Source organism: Acanthisitta chloris, unplaced genomic scaffold (genome assembly GCF_000695815.1).
Source record: "Acanthisitta chloris isolate BGI_N310 unplaced genomic scaffold, ASM69581v1 scaffold22937, whole genome shotgun sequence".
In the NCBI taxonomy this organism is placed as follows: Eukaryota; Metazoa; Chordata; class Aves; order Passeriformes; family Acanthisittidae; genus Acanthisitta; species Acanthisitta chloris.
This window is the reverse complement of record NW_008681277.1, coordinates 18,895-34,404: the sequence shown is the minus strand read 5'-3', so window position 1 is coordinate 34,404 and position 15,510 is coordinate 18,895. Positions and strand designations below refer to the sequence as shown.

At 44.9% G+C, this 15,510-nt stretch overlaps 1 protein-coding gene across 1 annotated transcript; it reads left to right on the top strand.

Moving 5' to 3' along the window:
- Positions 1–206: 206 nt before the first annotated feature.
- Positions 207–13,132, top strand: LOC103805412 (fatty acid amide hydrolase-like; the record flags this gene model as incomplete). Its single annotated transcript, XM_009078060.1, has 18 exons — positions 207–244; positions 1,475–1,615; positions 2,584–2,646; positions 3,810–3,930; positions 4,347–4,439; positions 5,482–5,642; positions 6,721–6,806; positions 7,023–7,106; positions 8,299–8,361; positions 8,497–8,574; positions 8,667–8,755; positions 9,494–9,530; positions 10,786–10,934; positions 11,151–11,213; positions 11,515–11,590; positions 12,176–12,260; positions 12,438–12,525; positions 13,022–13,132. Coding segments are annotated over 18 exons (1,626 nt in total), but the record flags the coding sequence as incomplete, so codon positions are not given.
- Positions 13,133–15,510: the final 2,378 nt, after the last annotated feature.

Sequence of the window (15,510 nt, the reverse complement as noted above, 5' to 3'; positions counted from 1 at the left end):
GAAGTGGTGAGGGAAAGCATTTCAGGCCATTTTTGTGGTGTGAAATACAAGTATTTGTGCTGTTTCTTTACTGCATAGCACTGCACACTCTCCAGGGTGCTCCAAGACTGTGGCTGCTATGAGCATGTTTGGCATTTCTTATCTAATGAAAAAGATATTCAGGTCAAAGTTGCTGCAAACCAACATTTCTGCCTTTTTTTTGGTAGGCTTTTGGACAGATCTTCTTGCTGCCAGTCTTAATGAGGTAAGAGTGGGGAGTTTTCTCCCCCTTCAAGTTTGTTTTTAGTTTGTTTGAGGTCCTTGAATTGCACATTGCTTATAGGTTATCTGAGGGAAGCTGCATAACTTGATTGGAGAGTGAGCAATATTATTCTGTAGGTGTTGTTTGCTAGCTTATTTTTTAACTACTCTCATTTGAATGCATCTCTGTCAGAAGAAATTAACCTTTTTCACACTCAGGCAAGTGCATAGAAGCTGAATTCACCAGCTTGCCTCTTTGCCTTTTGTTTGCCTTTGTGCCTCTTTGCCTTTGCTCTTTTGTTAAAGGGCAGTCTTTCTCTCAAAGCTTTCGGATGTGCAAATCTGCTGACTTTTGTCACCAAGTGATAATAGAATAGTAGTAGTGGGAAAATGAGTCCAGACATGAAGTTCAGAGGTTTCAGTATGTTCTTTGTAAAGATGTTCACTATTTTATATCAGCCTCTCCTCCTTCTCTCATATAATGTTTTTGTTCAGAAACTGTTTTCAAGTGTACATGGTACTAAGAGCCACTCAGGTAAGAGTCTGGAACCCCAGGCTCATGCTTGATTCCCATAGTTTGCCCATCATTTGATGGGTCATCTGTGCAGATTGCAGGGCACTGAGAGCTGTTACACCCCTGAAATTTGCTTGGGACATGGACTCTTTGGGTGAATCAAACCCAGGCAAGTGTCACTGCTGTTATGCAGCAGATCATTCTTGGACATTTGTGACAGGGTGGTCTTGATTTCCTTGTTCCAAGCTATGGACTTGTGCTGCAATCCCTGTTGTATCTGATTGCAAACAAACTGTGTTGAAGCAGGTGATGAAAAAGTCTGAAGAGGTGCTTGTTTTAAGAGGATTAGTGCTTGAGTGTATGGCTTATGCTACTCTCTCCTTCTATTTTCCTCTCCATTCCTGTCTTTATTGGTCTGCGTATGATATGTCTCATTAAAGTGAATAGAAAACTTTGATCATTTCTTTGCCAGCTTGGGTTTACAGAGGCTGGCTGGCCTGATGTCAAGAGGTAGGAGGCTTTGTTAAGCAAGCAGAATAGATTTGATGCTGCCTTTAGGAAAGGTTTAAGAGATTAGCTTGTAACTGTTGAAAGTGTTGCAACTCCCTGCTGTGAAAGCAGACTGCTGAGACAAAATGTTCTTGCATAAGGTTCCTTCTGAACAGTCTGAAAAATTAGTCATGGTAGAGACTGCAAACTCTAGCAGGGACTCTCTTTCAGGCTGAACAACTTCTCGCTTATGCGTTCACTTGACATTCATGAAGATCCCACGTTTACCCCTGAAGTTGCTGCAGAGTTTACAGAAGACAAGTCTGAGGGTAAAAGCACTTCAGATGTGATCAAGCAGCTGCTGGATGCAAGGTCAGTATGTGATGTGTAAGGCTGAAGTGGAAGAACACACATGTTGGCACTGTTATATTAGTAGGAAACTGTCACTGTCAGTGATTAAGGCTCAATGCTTTTTCCACGCCCAGCCACTTTACAAACCAAATAGTGCTGTCAATCATCTTTCCTTTTGTAACTTGCAAATCACCAGCAATGTGAAATTTCTACAAGCTTCAGGGAGTCTGCCTACTGGGGAGGGACCAAATTTCTGCCCTTGCCAGGGCTCTGGTTTCACTATTAGAGCAGATTCACTTGGTGGTTGGCTAGTCAGTGTACAGACACCTTTAAGTGAGTTTGCAGGTGTGCTGGTTTTTATCTGCTGGGGATCTCAAAGAGAGCACCAGGGTTGCTTGGAGGAGAAAAGGAACACAGCTTATAAAGAAAATAGTGCACAAGAAATTAGCTTTGTTAGTGATGAGAAATGGTCTATTTCTTACGTGCTAGAGCCATCGACTTAGTTTTCAAGCAGTTTGCTGATGTGTATCCTTGTGTGTGCTGCATAGTGCCTTTTCCTCCTCCTGCAGCACACACTGTATGTGCTGCTGGCTGTCTCTGAATCAAACTTGTTACAGAGATCCAGGGCGTAGGTTTACAAGCATGTGGTAGCTAATCTGTAATGTTGCAGGGGTGAGTAGCAAATGCAAACCTGGAATACATTTTGAACAATTTAATGGCTGCTGTATTTCAGTAGAAATAGGAAGCAACTAGAACATGCTGGCAAGACTTGTCCCTCATTTCTGTGACACCCTTGGTGTACCTGCTGTCTGGTATGTGTGCAAGGAGTCTGACAGTGTGAGCTGCAATGCATGGGTTAGCAGTCCAAGTGGTTTGTTGTGAGTGAGTGGTGCCCAAAGCTGCACTGGACAGTGATGCTGAAGTCTACAGGTCTAAACACATGTGATTTTGAATGGTTCACGGTTGCCCCTTTAATCCTTTCCTTGCAGGCCTGATTCTGCTGGGAATGGATTTAGCTTCAAAGGCATCAAAGACTATCTGGAGTGCTACCGGTAGGTGGAATTATGGTCTGAAAACCACATGTACTGCATGTTCCCCTGCTGTGGGCTGCTACTGTTTCATGAGCTCTCGGCCATCTCTTTGTTAGGATTGTCCTCGAGGTGCCAGTGTTTAGCATCCCTCCCTGTAGTTCTTCCCCTTTAACAGAATAACAAAGGAAAGTCAGCTGGGAGAGCTGGCACAACTTTACAAGCCCTGCAAGGATATTTAAATGCTGTTTTCTTTGGCTTATTGTCAGTCTTTTCTGACAGATTTCTACATAACTTGTTTGCGCAAGCACCTGGGTAAGAAGTAGATGAAGGTTCATCTGGATTATGCGAGTTGCACATACTGTGGGTCTCTCATAAATCCCTGGAGCTCCTTTTGGTGCTCTGAGCATGACATCTGCTTTCACCCAGTACACATGTCCAGCTCGGAAGGAGCTGAAAGCACACCCCTGAGTCTGAGGTGGTGTGAGCTGTTGGCTGCTTGGTAATTCCTGGTTGCCTCTGGGACATGTGCCAGGTGTGGAGCACTCGGATAAATCTTCTTGCACTCCTGGCACTTGTTCCCTCAAGGGCCACCTCTGTCACCAGGCTGCAGCCTTGGAGTGAAAGGCTGACATTGCAGTCTGGTGTTACAGGTGCATCCTGACTGTGAAGCTTTTGTGTCAGCCAGAGATAGGTGTGTTTGTGGTGTAACACAGCCTTTTGCCAGGAGCAAGGGAAGGCCTGTTTGATAAAGGTGGGTTATGACAGTACTGTTGAGGTCCCCTCTCTGTAATGGGAGGCCTGTATTAAGGGGTCTGGCATCTTTGTCTTAGCTCACGATACTGGGAGTTTCATAGCTTCAAGCTTTCAGGAGCTTGAGGACTCCCTGTAAAGCTGTTAGCTATTCTCCCCTATTTATCTGGTGGTTCAGGAATATCCAGGTAACTCTTCTAGCTCTTGCCCCTACTGTAAGGGCTGGGGGCATGCTGTGTAGGCAGATTCTTCCCTTAAGGAAGGGAGTCTCCTGTCTTGATGATGTTAACTGTGTTGAAATCATCACCACTCACAGATTCTTACCTAGTTCTGTGACAGCTGCCATCTTGCTGCATGAGAGACAAACCCTGTGTGTGGGTGTGGTGGTGGTGATGGGGTCTTGTAACAAGGTCCCAACTTCTCCTGTCCTGTAGGAGTGGGAAGCTGACGCCGTTTCAGGTTGCCAAGAACATCATTGCCATGCTGGAGGACTGTGACAAATCCACACCCCCACTCAGAGCGATAGTGCAATGGGACCGGGAGCAAATAATGCTGGTAATGTCTGCCTCTGGTAGGAAAGGGGCCTCTGCCACCCCAAAAGCATCCATTGGAAGGGGCAGAGGCTCTTCTGCTGATACGTTGCACAGAAAACTAAGTACGTTTCTCCTTCCTCTTCATTTAGAGGACTACAAACAAGCTTGCTTTGCTTCCTGCAAAGAGAAGTAGTATTAAAGCAATCTGTTTCCTGCTGGATGTCTATGTTTGTAGTGGGACTTCTGTGCTTATGTGGCATAGATGCTTCCAAGCAGTAGTTTTTCCCACCAGCATATGGTGGAAGAAGAAAGAAACTTTGATAGTTTGGCTTAGTAACAGCCTAAGAAAGCCATTTTTGGTATCCATTCCAATACTGGTGATGACCTTCAGCTCAGCTAAATATATGTAACATATGCTTTTTTGTTTTTTCTGTGCAGATGGCTGAGGCCTCCACTACTCGTTACAGGAATAAATGTACCCTGTCTTGTCTGGATGGCATCCCAGTGTGTTTGAAAGAAGAGTTCAAAGTGGTGAGTTTCCTTGTCTAGCTGCCAGTTCATGCTGCAGGTGGTCAACCTGGACAACTCGCTGTGACAAGGTCTTAAGGCCAACTCCTCAGCAGAAGCCTGAGAATATGTTTTTAACAAGGGGTGGTATGTGGGTTTGCAGTGAGTAGGACTAACAAGTTTTGCAAGGTGAAGACAGATTTTGCATACAGCAGATGTGTTCCGTATCTTGTCCTGATCTTTTTAATCCGTGGGGAGTAGAGGATGGGTGTGGGAAAACAGTCTCACGATGAAACGAGAACGTATAAAAGCATCTGTAGGGGTGGGTGTAACTGTCTGTATTTCTCAGGCATTGACTTTGTTCCACTGGCAGAGCATCCCTCTCTTCTTACCTTAAAGTACATGTGCCAGAAATATGCAAGCTGCTTTGAAAATACCTACTGACGAGGATTTTTACCTGTGGCCTAAACCAGTTACCAATAAACACTCCTGTCAGTGCCATCAGGTTGTCATAAGCTCTGCAGAGACGTACCCAAAGGGCACAAGTCCTGTTCATGTACAGATTATTCTGTTGCTGCCTTGAAGCGAAGAGTACTTAGCATACCCTGAAAATAAGTCCATCTCATCTTTTGGCATTTGTCTGATCTTGGTGCCTTGTTCAAAGCACCGCAGATCTGAAATGCTGTAGCTCTGTCCATAGAAAAATGGAACATAGAGCTGTGTGTTGTGGGGCCAAGGTGATCTGCAGCCTCTGGGCATAGCAGTCGTGTTGCTGCAGAGAGCCAGACTTTTTCACCATCTACATGTTTCTGCTCTTCTGCATCACGGTATTAAGAGGACTCCCCTGCATGGAAGCAGGGTCAAATATTGCAGGGTTAAGTGTTCCTCCTGACAGAGACCAATGCAGAACAAGTTGAAGAGTGATGTTTCCTAGCCCTTACTTACCTCCATGGGTCCTAATGTCTGGGATCTGTTGTGGTGTTGAAGTGTGCATGTGGAGAATGCACATGTGGCTGCCTACCTTGTCAGGGTTTTGGAATGAATAATAAGGTGTCTTCTTGCTAAGGTACCTTACCGTCACCGAGTGGGAACAGTGTATCTTGGGACAAAGCCAGAAACAGAAGATGCTACTGTGGCCAAGAAGCTGCGAGAAGCTGGGGCTATCATTATTGGGGTCTCAAACATGCATGAACTAGGGACTGGAACAACTGGATGCAACCCTAATAGGTAAAAATCCCTTTACTCTCTCTTTCCCCAATCTAGAAATACCTAAAAAACTGTCCAGAACTGACAGAGAAGAGTACAAAAATAAAAGAAAGCATGTGAGAATAAAATTGATGGAAGCCCACTGTGCACAGAGAACCCTGGCGTGTGAAAACCCAGCATTGTAGATATGAGCATAAGAGTAGCTGTGGAAGCCTGAAGGCTCCTGAAACCAAAGGAAGGAGAGGATCCAAGTAGTGTCTGCTGAGTACGGGACTCTGTTTGTCACACCTTACAGGCCTGGAGGTGTGAATGTTTACAGGATGAGTGGTAGACAAAAACCATGTCAGAAAACAAACAGTCATGTAATGCTCAGCCACAGTAATGGCTGAAGGCTCAGAACAGTGAGAAAAAGTTCAGTCATCTCAGGCAAACACAGTCTTTTTATTTCCTTGCTAAAACAGATTCACTGGAATTTGCTTTACTGTTGTGAATTCTCCAGCTGCAGCTAAGCTGAGAAGTGCAATTCCAGAGCAGTGGTCCTCAGCCTTGAAAACCCATCTGTAGAGCCACACTTCGTGTATGTGCAGCTGGATGGAACTAGAGCTCCCCCTCAGCTGCAACAATGTGCCAGGGCATTTCCTCACTGTGTGAGGTTGGAAGGTCTCTTTGGTGTCTGAGGGCTGTGGTCAGACTGGAGACTTTGGAAGTTACTGCTCTGGGATAAAAGGCAGGGCTGGGGGTGCTGACTTGCTTGTCTGTGGGGATTGCTGGCCACCAACGATTCCACCTTTTGGAATTGCATAATGTACTGTGGCATGCAGTAATGGCACAGTGCCATTGCAGACAGAAGAGCTGGAGCAGCATCTAGTCTCTTGCTTTGGGGTCCATCTCTTTCAGATAGGCTGCTTACACTAACAAGACTCTGATGCAGAAGTCTGTTTTGCATCCTGTTTTCTAGGAACATGGCACTATCTGAGATTAAATGGTGTCTCTTCACTAAGTGATCAGAATTCCTGAGCTGTGTCTTTGGCTGTTTTCCTGTCCTGTACTGCATGCAGTCCTTTCCAGGAAAAGGTTAAACACTCTTTGTCTGCTTCAGGTACCACAAGATCCCTAGGAATCCCTACAAGCCTAACCACTTCACAGGTGGGAGCTCCAGTGGATCAGCAGCAGCTGTAGCAGCAGGTAGGTGGTCCTACACAGAGTTCAGGGGTGGTGGGAGGGAAGTTCTGAGCCAAAGTACCTCAGGCATTTAGTTTTTATGAGGGTGTTTAGAAGGTGGGGGGAACTCCTAGCTAAACAGAGAGCTCTGTGTGCTGTCTTGGCTACAATTGCTGGTAGAATGGACAGGGCAACACGGTGTCTCTCTGATCACGGGCCAATGTGTGGGTTTTTTTGTAGGTCTCTGCCCCGTGGCTATTGGCACAGATGGAGGAGGTTCTGTGAGGATTCCTGCGTCGTTCTGTGGTGTGGTGGGGCTGAAAGGTAGAGCCCTTTAATCACGGAGCTGGTGTGGGTGTCTTGTTTGCTGTTTCAGATAGAATGCCACAAACAAGTCTGTTAATTCCTGTCAAGTAAAGCTTCACCAGAAAAACTCTGGAGTATAACACCCCGAGAGTCACGTGGGTTGGACTGGCAGTGTGGAAGTATTCTCTGTACTGGCTATTGAACAGATGTTCAAAAAACTAACTTGCTTAAGTCAAATGCTAAACAAAGCATCCATGCTGCTTTTCCTTTCTACCCACTCACCTCTCTTCAATCTTCCTTCTTTGCTGGGAGATGTTCCAAACATAGTTGGGTACCTATTGAACTGGTGAAAAGCATATCCACCCATGATGGTTTGCCATCACCCCAGTTATATGGAGAGGCTGGTGCTGCTCAGATTTGTATCTGGTGAGTTAAACCTGGTAATAGGCTTGTATGAAACCAGGATGTAGCAGTTCCCTCTTATCTGTTCTACAAGCAGTAGCAATGCAGATTTTGCAGTAAGAATTAATATAATCAAGGAGAATGTTCAGAGGACATAATGCACAGTGCAGTGTGTAGCATGGTGAGGCAGGATTGTCATTTAGAAGAGATGCTGGGTTTTGGGAACGGTTTATCGTTCTGAGGTATCTAAGTTGCTTCATCTGAGACCAGATACTCAGCCATTAATCTCTTTCCATCCTTCACATGTGACCAGCTTGATTAATCTTGATTCACCTGAGGAAGATATTGATGATGATGATGACAAAAATGTAACTGGTCAGAAAGACAATACGAGTACTTGTAGAAGACAACTGGTGTTAAGCATGAGCTCTCATTGGGGAAGTGGTTGAGACCTTCCATGGGGTGGTCTCTCTTGCTGTTGATAATCCTGCTCCTCCATCCTCCATTCCATAAATGCTGCTCCTGCACATCTAAATCATATATTTCAAAATGGCCTTGCTTGTATTTCCCATCAACTAAACAATTTCTGAGGGGACAAACCAATTTCATTATTGAGTGCATCTGTTTCACTGATGAGACAGATCGTGGTCAGCAGAACAGGGTACTGAAGGATGAGTGACTTGGCTCTGAAACAGCAGACATAAAAGTGGGAGGGGTGTGTTTTTCACTGGGTGCATCAGAGCCATCTAGGTCAGACCTTCCCAGCCACTGTCGATATCTAGCTAACTGCCCATTTCTTGTTCTCTAGGTACGTTTGGGCGCATCAGTGGCCATGGCAGCTTGCCACTATCCTACTCCACAGTCAGTGTAGGTAAGAGGACTTGTGCTCCACTTTGGGGACCTTGCTGTGTGGTGTTCTCACAGGGAAGGCAATCTGTGTCTACAAAAGACCTTGGGAGGAAGGTGCTATTTACCTCTTGTCACATAACTGTTCTGTCTTTTACAGGCCCTATCTGTACCTCAGTGGCAGATGCAGCCATTGTTTACAGTATCCTTGCTGAGCCAGATCCACTCTATCCATATGGTAGGTGAGCCCTCTCCCTCCCTGAGTCCAGATGCTCTGCCTTCCTAAAGGCATCCTAGATAAAAGGAAGAACTCTTGTTTGTTCCCTGCAGGACTAAAACAGCCCAAAGCAACTCTACCTGATATGTGTGCTCCTGACCTGAAAGGCTTAAAACTGGGAGTGGACTGGACATTTTTTAAGGTGCCTGTTCTATCTCTCTGCTGCTTTGCAAAACGAGATTTTAAAAGAATCCAGTGCATTCACTGTTCTCTTGCCTGTCACCATTAGAGCTTCTCGTGTTTAGTCCTGTAGTTGGAAGATAATATAGCCTGTGTGAAAACATCAACATGGATAGATGTTTTTTTCCTAAGGCAGCCTTTTGAGTAAGGGTCTGTTGGAAGCATGAGGAAAGGCAATGACTGCAGTTGATGACAGTATGCTTCCTCCTACTGCTAATTCTATGGGAAGCTATGCTTCTGAACTGATTTCATAAGGCAGTTAGTTTAAAATCAAATGAGGAAAATAAGTGTATCTGCATGGTGGCAGTGCTGTAGCTACTGAGTGTTATTTCATCATTCCAATGTAGAAACTGGGCTTGCAAGCTAGTACTGCTTGGCAGTTGTAATGCAGTCCCACAAATGTGCTTGGGATTTCTTCCCTGGAGGTAAAAAAAGGCTCTTACTGGCTCTGCCACAGTGCAGAGGAGGAATATCCTCTCCTCTGGGAAAGATCACCTTTTAGTTCCTTAGGGGTGTCACCTGCAAGCTGTTCTCTTGGAGCAGGTGGCCTAAGGCCTTCCCAGGGGACTGTGTTTCACTACCAGTAGGGACAGGAACAAGGAAAGTGCCTTGTGAGGACTGAAGTCCTGGTGAGTGTGCTCACCAAGAAGAGAGAGGGCAGGTACTAAAGTCTCCTTAGTTCTTTTCTCTTATTCTTTAGGCATGTGATGCTGAAGTCCTGTCCATCTGTGAGAAAGGTAAGAGGAAAGTCTGTAAGTCTCTTCTTCTGCCTGATGTTGTGGTATCGCTTGGTGCTCCTCTTATGTATGCATTAAAAAGATCTCGCCTGAAGTCCTTAAAGGCAATTACTTAGAGATGTCTGGCTGGACAAACAGCAGTAGCTTTGTATTAGGGAAGCCCTCCAGACCTTTGAGGGTTAACAAGCTCAGCAGTTGTAGGCTTGTCAGGTTACAATGGAATAATGCAGTCCAGTGTGTTCAGCCTCTGTCTGCATAAAGACAGATCTGTGCTCAAGAATACTTACTCTGCAAGCTTTAATGGTAAAAGACTTGTAAGGGAAAGCCTTGTTTCACAACATAATGCTCAGTAGTAATACATTGTTAGGTCTCTGTGATGTATCCAGTGCTCTGGTATTTCCTTGAAATCAGCCAAATGGTGCCTTTAGGGTGGTTTTCTCAGAGTTCAGACTAAGCAAAATTGACGCTGGTGAGTACTTGGGGGTGGGGGAGAAAGACCCTACAATGCCTGGTATAGTAGTTGGCCTCCTGTGCATTGGAGCTGAGATAGTTCACAGTATTCAGGCTTTGCCTGGATTTTCTTCAGCCTCCTGATTTCCAAAGACATACACACTTCTGCATGTATAGAGTTTTCTTTGGAGAGGTGCCCCATAGACCAGTGAAATAGGCAAGCTTGGGTATTTATGAAGAAGTTGGGGTCAGAGAAAGAAGAGGATCCTTTTTAGACTGCAAAAGATTCACTTTCCTCGAAGTCGTGGTGTCCAGCCTTGTTAAAGTGCACCAGGATTTCGTGACCCTGTGCTGTTGACCTGGTCTCTTGAGTATCCCGAGTTCCTCTACCATTATGGTTCAGAAGAGGCTTTGAATGGAATCTCATGATGCTAAATAATCACTTCATGCTGACAGAATACCAGTCATGTGAAGTGCTCAGGAAGTATTGTCAGTCCATCTTTTACTCTTTGGCTTAACTGGTGGCCTAGAGGGAGGAGGTGAACTTGCCTGAAATACAGTAGGTTAGGAACCTGCCTGCAAGCCCCTACCCCTGCCCTGTTGGAATTCTGAGATCTAGTCAGGCTGAAAGCTTTCACCTATGAGAAGCAGCTGCAGCAGTATGTGTGCCACTTGGTGCACAAGATGCTTGCTGTGTAATGGCCTATGGAGTCTCTACCTTCTCAAGGGGTTGGGAATTTGCAGCCCTCCTGTGAAGCCTGGTGAACTCAGGGATGCTGTCTGTGCTTACCTGTTCTGTACACAGCGGTGGAGCACCTGCAGAGTTTGGGAGCCAGCGTGGTTGAAGTCTCTCTTCCAGAGATGGAGGAAGCTCGAGTAGCACATGCAATCTGCATTCTCAGTGAGATGAGGGACTTCCTGCAACCTGACTTCAATAAACATTTCTGGGAAATGGTAAGTAGCAGCAGCTTGGAGCAGTGTTGGTAGTTGCCCTGGCTGATACAGAACAAATACCCTGTCAGTGAGAAACCTGAGGTTCTCCTGCTTCTTCTATGACAAACTACCTGTTGGGTGACTACTGATAAAGGAGAGCAGACCTGGAGGAGAACTCCTGGGCTGTCATAATTCAGTTTCTTGCAAGCAGAGCCTTGATCAGTGTTTTTCTTTCAGAATTTGGACACTCGGGCTAACCTGGCCTTGGGTTCCCAGTTCACAGCTCTGGATTATATTACGGTAAGGAACTGTGGTGAAGGCTGAAGGAAGGAGGCACCTAGTGAAATTGTAGAGAGTGGTAGAGGCTTCTCTTAACTTGTGGAAAGACGTCACCCAGCTCTAACTGCCCTCTGCTCTTAAAGCATGCGGAATGGTCGAGCACCACAGAGGACATGCCACGTGTCCTGCATCTTTATTCCAAATTACAAGAACGGTGTCTTATTTTGCAAAAGCAGAGGCTCTGGTGGGCATAGTCTGTCAACATCAAGCATGAGCCTCATGAACCAAGAAAGCCCAGTCAGACTAGTCTCTCTGCTTGCAGGCAAATCGACAGAGAACTCGGAGCATGCGATTTTTGCGAGAGATCTTCAACACTGTGAACTGCATCCTTACACCAGGTACTGACAGTCTTGGCCAAAGAGCCAGTCCCCAACAGCTGTGTGGTGCCTTAACTTTCCCTCCTCAAGTTTTAGAGTATGACTTATGTGCAGATGCTTTGCTGTGCCTCAGTCATGTAGAGGATTATGTTGCTTGCTTAGAAAGTCTAGAAATGCACAGCAGTCTTACTGGCTGTATCCATGGCAGTGACAAACTCCTTGGAGCTTGAGATAGGAGCAGCAGAGCCAGCACATATACAGAGGAGGGACTGGACATCTACTTACGTGCGCAAATGTTCTTGCTCCAAATAGAAGCTAACTTCTTAATTCATAAATCCCAGCAACTTGCATGAGTTTGCAAACATGTGACTTTAGTGAACTCAGCTGTTCCTTGAAGATTGCCCACTGTCTAACTCTTCCTTTGCTCTTTAAACACTGCATCAGTTTGCTCAGAAAGCCTATGGAATCTTATGCCTGGGAATATTCAAAAGCCATTTGTATGTGATCCTGGGCAACCTGTGCTAGCTGACCATTCTTGAGACAGATTAGACAAGATGACCTCCAGAGGTCCTTTTCAATCTCAGTCATTTTGTGATTCCTCCACAGCTGTTCCTTGCACTGCCCCAAGAATCTATGAATCTGACCTCTCGTATGGGTGCAGCGATTTGTCCTTCACAGTCCGGTCCATGAGGTGAGTAGAGTGCTACTTGCACTACAGAAACAGAAGTTTAAGAACAGCTGGAGACCAGCTGCACTAACTGAAGGAGCTCAGGCTGTAAGGCAGGAGATTGATCCTAGCTGCCTCTCCCAAAAAAGGATGAATTTGCTGCTGTTCCAAGGCAAGAATGCTGACAGCTTTTTCCCCCAGGTTCATGCAGCTTGGTAACCTCACTGGAATTCCAGGCCTTGTGGTCCCCGTTGGATATTCTACTGATGGGCTTCCTATCAATCTCCAGGTGAGTACTGGCTCTCTGTGAATGCTGGGTCACAAAACCCCCAGCTGGCTTTGTCCTGAACCACTCTAACCAGGTTCCTGCTGTTCCACACAGCTCACTCGAGGAGCTGAGTAAAAGTTATAACTTGTGAGTGATTTGCTTCAGAGTAACTCACTCCTGCAGGTCAGAGGGACTTTTGAGGTATAATTGAGATCATTTCTCTGTCTCCCTGTCAAGTTGCATCAGTACCCAATATTTGTCACTACTCTTTCCTCTCTTAAGTCGTTCTCTGCTGAAATGAGTCTTATGTGAAGGAAAGGTCCATGTCTTGCAACTGAAAGTCACACAGCTGCTTTTATCCCAAACACTATGATGCTATACTTGCTGGGGCAAAGGGTGTCCTTTGGGGATGTTGAGGGGAAACAAAAATTGTTTCCAGGGCTTTCAAGAGTGTCTATATGAGATAATGCTAATTTTTTCCCTCCTTTCTCTCTCTGCCTCTCGTTTCTTTTCCCAGGTCATGGCAAAATGGTGGGATGAAGCAGTTCTTCTGAGGATTGGCCAAAAGCTAGAGGAGTTCCGTCACCACACCAAAAAACCATCCATTTATTATGATGTCCTTGCATGATGCAGTGACCAAGATAGGGAATAAGTCTTTCTTTTTTCCTTGTCTGACCTGACCAAGTATGAGAGTAGACTTGTTTTCAGTGTTCATCTGAATAAGGCCCATTTGGGGAATGAGGATGAACCACTGATCTAAACAAGCAGTGATGTTGAGCAGACATCATTTCTGCTCCCTGCTTGTAGGATGGTCCAGTTTATACTGGGGAGACCAACTGTGCTAGCTAGTTCCTTGGGTTTTTGCCAACAGGAGAAACTGCAACTATCTTCTATGATTTCTTCTCAGGTATGGGTCCTGTGTAAATAAAGATGGAAGACAGCTGCATGCACAGGACTGTGTGCAGGCAGTCTATACTACTGAGGATGGAAAGGTACAATCTCTAGACCTTAAACTGTCTCATGGAACTACTCCTGCTTGAGGATGTAATAAAGCTACTGTTTTTGAGGGGGAAAGCCAGCAAATAATGCCTAGCTCCCTTGGAATGAGGAGGATCTTAACCCACCAGCAATTAGGGACTCTCTGTTTTGGCCCTGTACTTAGTCCCTCAGAGTAAACCAGAAAGCCTGTAGCTATACACGTCACTGAAAAAAAGAGCATGAGAACCCTCAGTAACTGACCCAAAGCCCTGGTTCAGTGTTCTGGCTTTGTTTTGCACGTCTCTGTTTCCCAAGTTAAGCCTTGGTGAGCCTCTTTTCTCCTGCTGGTTGCTTGAGTATTAACTTGATATAATCTAAGTGTCCAAATGGAAGAAAGTACTTGATAATGCTGAGAAATACTGTTTGAGGGGTGCTGAGCCAGCTATTGGGTGTAATTTGGAGGAAACCCTACTGAGCTACTGCAAAAATTGAAGCAGGGAGCAAGAAAGGTGTTGCACAAAGCCATGTGCTGCCAAGACCCTGCTCTAGATAAGAGCATTATCCCACATGTACGTTCTGAAGTAATCAAGGTAGAATTAAGACATGGATTACTACATTAAGCATGACATGGCTCCAAGATACAGTACTGTGTTGTACTGAAAGGCTCCAGACTAAATTCCCTGAGTACCTGTGTGCTGCCAGCAGCACTAGAGCCACAGGAAGGAAGAAAAGGCCTAGGAGTAACTAAAGCTTAAGCATCTCTGTTCATTTTGGAGCAGCTTGGGGTTAATGCTCAGAGGTATCACCTGTTGCCTACCTTATATCCTGGACTTGTAATCAGGCTGCAGGAGCAGAGAAGATCACTGTATTCCTATGTAGCTTGAAAAGGAAGAAAAAACAAAGTAGTTGCAGTTTCTCCCAAATTCAGTACAGTTTGGGTTGGTTTTTTTCCCCCCCATACCTATCCCTTCTTTAACCAGAGCTAGCACTTTACTGATGGCATCGGAATGGAAGAACATTGCATTGCTGTCTCCTCCTTAATTACCTGAGTTAAAGCATCAACTCCATCAGCTGTCACCAGCATCCATGGTTTAACTAATTTTGTGGTTGATTCTGTCTTTTAATTCCTCTATGTGATATTGCCACAACTGTTTTTTCCACTGGATCTATATTCACTGGTATAGCTCAGGTTTATGAAGAACAGTTTAAAAGAGTTTCTCTATTATTAATGATAAGTTATTAAACACTACCACCATACCTTAGAGTGAAACACTGCTGAAATGTATTGCTTAGCAATAAGGGAGTTGATCTGTGTTTGGCAAGAATAAATTTATGCTAGGAACATTACTGCTTGAAGGAAATGGCTGAACATTCCCTAATTCAATGCTATTACTCAAGGGATTAGAGGTGGATGACTAAAATATTCAATTACCATCCTGCTAGATGAAGCTATTTATTTCAAATCTTCCTAAATGCTCCACCATTATAATTTCAATATTTAGTTTATTCCCTGGGCATAGTGAGGGAGGTCAAGTTGCTAGGAAGAGAGAGGCTAAAGTAAGTAGTTTCTTATTTTTAAAAAATAACACTTGCATCCTGCTAACAGTAGGAAGAAGAAAGAACTGAGAATTTTTACTTGCTGGCAGTAACTTAGCCTCTCTTTTCACACACTCCTTCCTCCCTTTCCCTAAACATCTCATCAGTGCATATTTCCAGTGCAACACTTTCCTGGTACTGAGGTTCCTAAAATAAACTTTACTCATCCTGGTGAAAGCCCCCTGTGTTTCCTTTTTTTCCCCTGGCTGTTAACTTATCCAAATTCTACAGCAGACCAGTTCCTAATTAACAGCAGTTCTGTCCCCATATGCAGGGGCCAGGGCAGTTCTGTGAGCAAAGGAGACACAGTGACCACACACACAATCCTGTTGCTTCACATAGATATATGTATGGGTATAGATATACGGTATATACACATTGATTTTGGTTTTTATAGATATATATATATATATATAAAATAACACCTTGTTT